Source organism: Notothenia coriiceps, unplaced genomic scaffold (assembly GCF_000735185.1).
Source record: "Notothenia coriiceps isolate Sejong01 unplaced genomic scaffold, NC01 NC01_scaffold00020948, whole genome shotgun sequence".
Lineage (NCBI taxonomy): Eukaryota > Metazoa > Chordata > Actinopteri > Perciformes > Nototheniidae > Notothenia > Notothenia coriiceps.
This window is the reverse complement of record NW_011353649.1, coordinates 12,356-15,355: the sequence shown is the minus strand read 5'-3', so window position 1 is coordinate 15,355 and position 3,000 is coordinate 12,356. Positions and strand designations below refer to the sequence as shown.

General features: G+C 40.6%; 1 protein-coding gene across 1 annotated transcript in view; it reads left to right on the top strand.

Moving 5' to 3' along the window:
* Positions 1-511: 511 nt before the first annotated feature.
* The window catches only part of hoga1 (4-hydroxy-2-oxoglutarate aldolase 1), a 14,297-nt gene continuing 11,808 nt past the window's right edge, over positions 512-3,000 (top strand). Inside the window, exons 1-2 of the mRNA XM_010779927.1 lie at positions 512-1,236; positions 1,422-1,449. Of these exons, the coding sequence (XP_010778229.1) occupies positions 862-1,236; positions 1,422-1,449 (403 nt within the window). The 5' untranslated portion in view covers positions 512-861. The remainder of the gene's footprint in view (positions 1,237-1,421; positions 1,450-3,000) is intronic.

Here is a 3,000-nt window from a genome sequence, read left to right as displayed (position 1 = left end):
TCATGTTGATTAGAAGGTGCACTAAAATCCACTATAACAAAGGTGTGTCCAACTTGTCCAGGGTACAAAAACAATTCTGCATAGATTTCCTTGTCACTGCGTCACATTACATGAAAGCTATTGAAACAATAAAAATGGTCACTTAAATGTTAACAGTAAAATGTGCTCAGTGCATCTCATACAGAGTAAAGCAGTCTTAAACACTTTAGGAAGTGTGGATGGATCAGTTATTTATTCAATAAATGTGACTGCAGTTAAATTAATGTCCACATGGTGGCACCAGTGTAAAGGCTATGAGAGGCTGAGGAGGAGACTCACGTAAAAGAAACAGCAGATAATAACATGCCAGTTTACCTTTAAGTACATTTTGTAATACAATGCAGTATAATGCAGTTGTGTTACTTGTGCCAGAGTATTTTCACACTGCAGTATTTGTACCTGTTCTTAAATATCTGAGTACTTCTCCTACCAGTGGTTTGGTGTCCTGGCTGGGACAAGCTCTTGTTTGATGACCCCTTACTGTGGGCGGGGCTTCAACGTGTTGCAGGATATACTTTACATTACTAGCATTGTGCTGCTTCTAATCTCATGACAACATTTTTTAAAAGGTGACAGCAGCTAACAGTGTGAAATCAACAGTAAATAGTGCCTTTTGCCTTCTAACTCTGCAGCTTTTACGCAATACACGTGTCCGATTAAATCTGCTCGTGCACGGTTAAAGTCCAGTTGAGTCAGTTCCAAAAAGTTGCTCAGAAACCCAAATTCTGGTCAATATTTACAGAGGCAGGTTAGAGATTAACTCAGCTCGCTGCAGCAGCTGCTCACAGTCCCAGTTGCTCTCAGGTCAGTGTCTGCCTCAACATGCAGTGTGTCCGGGTGCTGAGAGAGCTGAGGCCGCTGTGCAGAGCTCAGCTGTCCGCGTGGACCGGGACCAGAACCGGAACCAGAACCCAGAGCCAGGCAGCCGGGACCAGGCTGGACCTGAGCGGGATCTATCCGCCCATTGCGACCCCTTTCACCGCAGAGGAGGAGGTGGACTACCCGAGGCTGGAGGGGAACCTGCAGAAGTATGCACAGATCCCGTTCAGAGGTCAGACCCGGGACATGTCCCCACTCCCCAACACTCTTTCGAATGGCTGGTTTTGTCCTTTTGCTTCATTACTTTGTTTAAAGTCTTTTCAAATAGCTTGCAGCCAAGACATGTTAACCAACCAATCAAAAAAGAAACTGTACAAGGTGTATTATGCAGTCATTATGCAATCATTTTGAATATTTCTTGATATAGTTTCTTGTTGTTTATCTGATCTTTGAAAATGTCTACTCGCATTGCCTACAATTGTATATGTTAAAACTGTTTTAAAATCTTCTGACCTCTATGTACCCACCAATAATGAACACATAATGACACCTTTGTGCCCAAGTATCAGAGAGCAAAAATAACAGAGAAAAGTCAGGTTTCTAAAAAGCTGTTTTTTAAAACGTTACATGAATAGGCGTTCAGGGGTCGTTAAGAAAGACCCGGATGGTCCATACACATAGGGCTTTTTATGTAAGTCATTCTAAAACATATTGTTGCATTCCTATTTTCAATCGTTCAAAGTCTTTGTTAAAGTAAAGAAACACACACACACACACACATTTTATATATTTAACATTTAGAATGAGAATTGTATTAACCAAAAAGTCATCTTTTGGAGTCCTTACATCATTTCTTTTTTAAACAAGTTTTGCAGTGTAACTCAGATAGCCTACACTTAAAGGTGGGGTATGTAATTTATTTCAGAAACACTTTTTGTTATATTCCATGGAATGCTCTTAACATCCCGATATGAATATACATACATAGCCTACATTTAATCTGTGGAAGCCGTGGCGCTGTGAAGAGCACGACCAATCATCTGAGCCGGCCCGGCTAAAGTAACTGGATGGCCTACCTGCCTGTCAGCCTTCCATCTGTGCACAAATTTATCTCGTGCCCTCATTGGTCATGTGTGCGTTCGTGTGTGTTGGAGGAGGGGCTCTGTAAGGAAGTGGCAGATTTGTCTAGCGCAGTCAAGCTGGTTTCTCCAAAATTACCTACCCCACCTTTAAGTATTTGCCTCTGTTATGTCAAATTTGACAAAGTACAAAGACTAACGGTGAGGAAGCAGTAATCCAGTGAATGTAAAACTCAGATGAAAGACTTTAGGAAAACATGAATTCAACTTTAGTCTTTGTTTAAACTCGTTACCCATCAGTAAGAAGCTGCGGGGTGTTCTCTGGTTGTCAGCTGGTTGTCAGGATCAGTTTAGGGAGCTGACAGAGAGCAGAAAGTTCAACATGGAGGAAAAAACGCAGAATCTGCTGCTGTTTGTCTCCATCTGGAGGATTTCTATCGCTAACACAACGAGGCTTTTTTTATTCAGACCTGAATTTATTGAGTTGTGTTATGTGTTGCTCTGTCTCTGGATTGGGAGCTTGTTGGTTGTTTGTGAAGCACTTTGTGTAAGTGTATGAACATGACTCTATAAATAAAGTGTGATTGATTGATTTATAAACAGTAGGCTACTTTGAAATTGAAACACTTAGTAGTTTTGCTCTTCATCTTTGTTCAGTGCTTTAGACATAGCCTAATTTTCCAGAAAGTGCAGTATCTAAATGACCTTCAATGTTATGTGATATCTACTGCTACTACTGTTATTTATTATCAACTACTATGATCCTTAAAGGTCACCTATTATGCAAAATCCACTTTTTCATGTCTCTTCTACATCAACATGTGTCCCCTCTTCTTCATGTCTCTTCTACATCAACATGTGTCCCCTCTTCTTCATGTCTCTTTTACATCAACATGTGTCCCCTCTGTGGAAAGAGATTCTGAAAGTTTCAGGAACAAAGATTCTCTCTCTTTTTGTCCTGATCCATTTCTATAAAAACCTGTCTGAAAATGAGCTGATCAGATTTTGGCCACTTTATGATGTCATAACGTTTTTTTTGGCTTGTGTAACCATTAGCCAATCA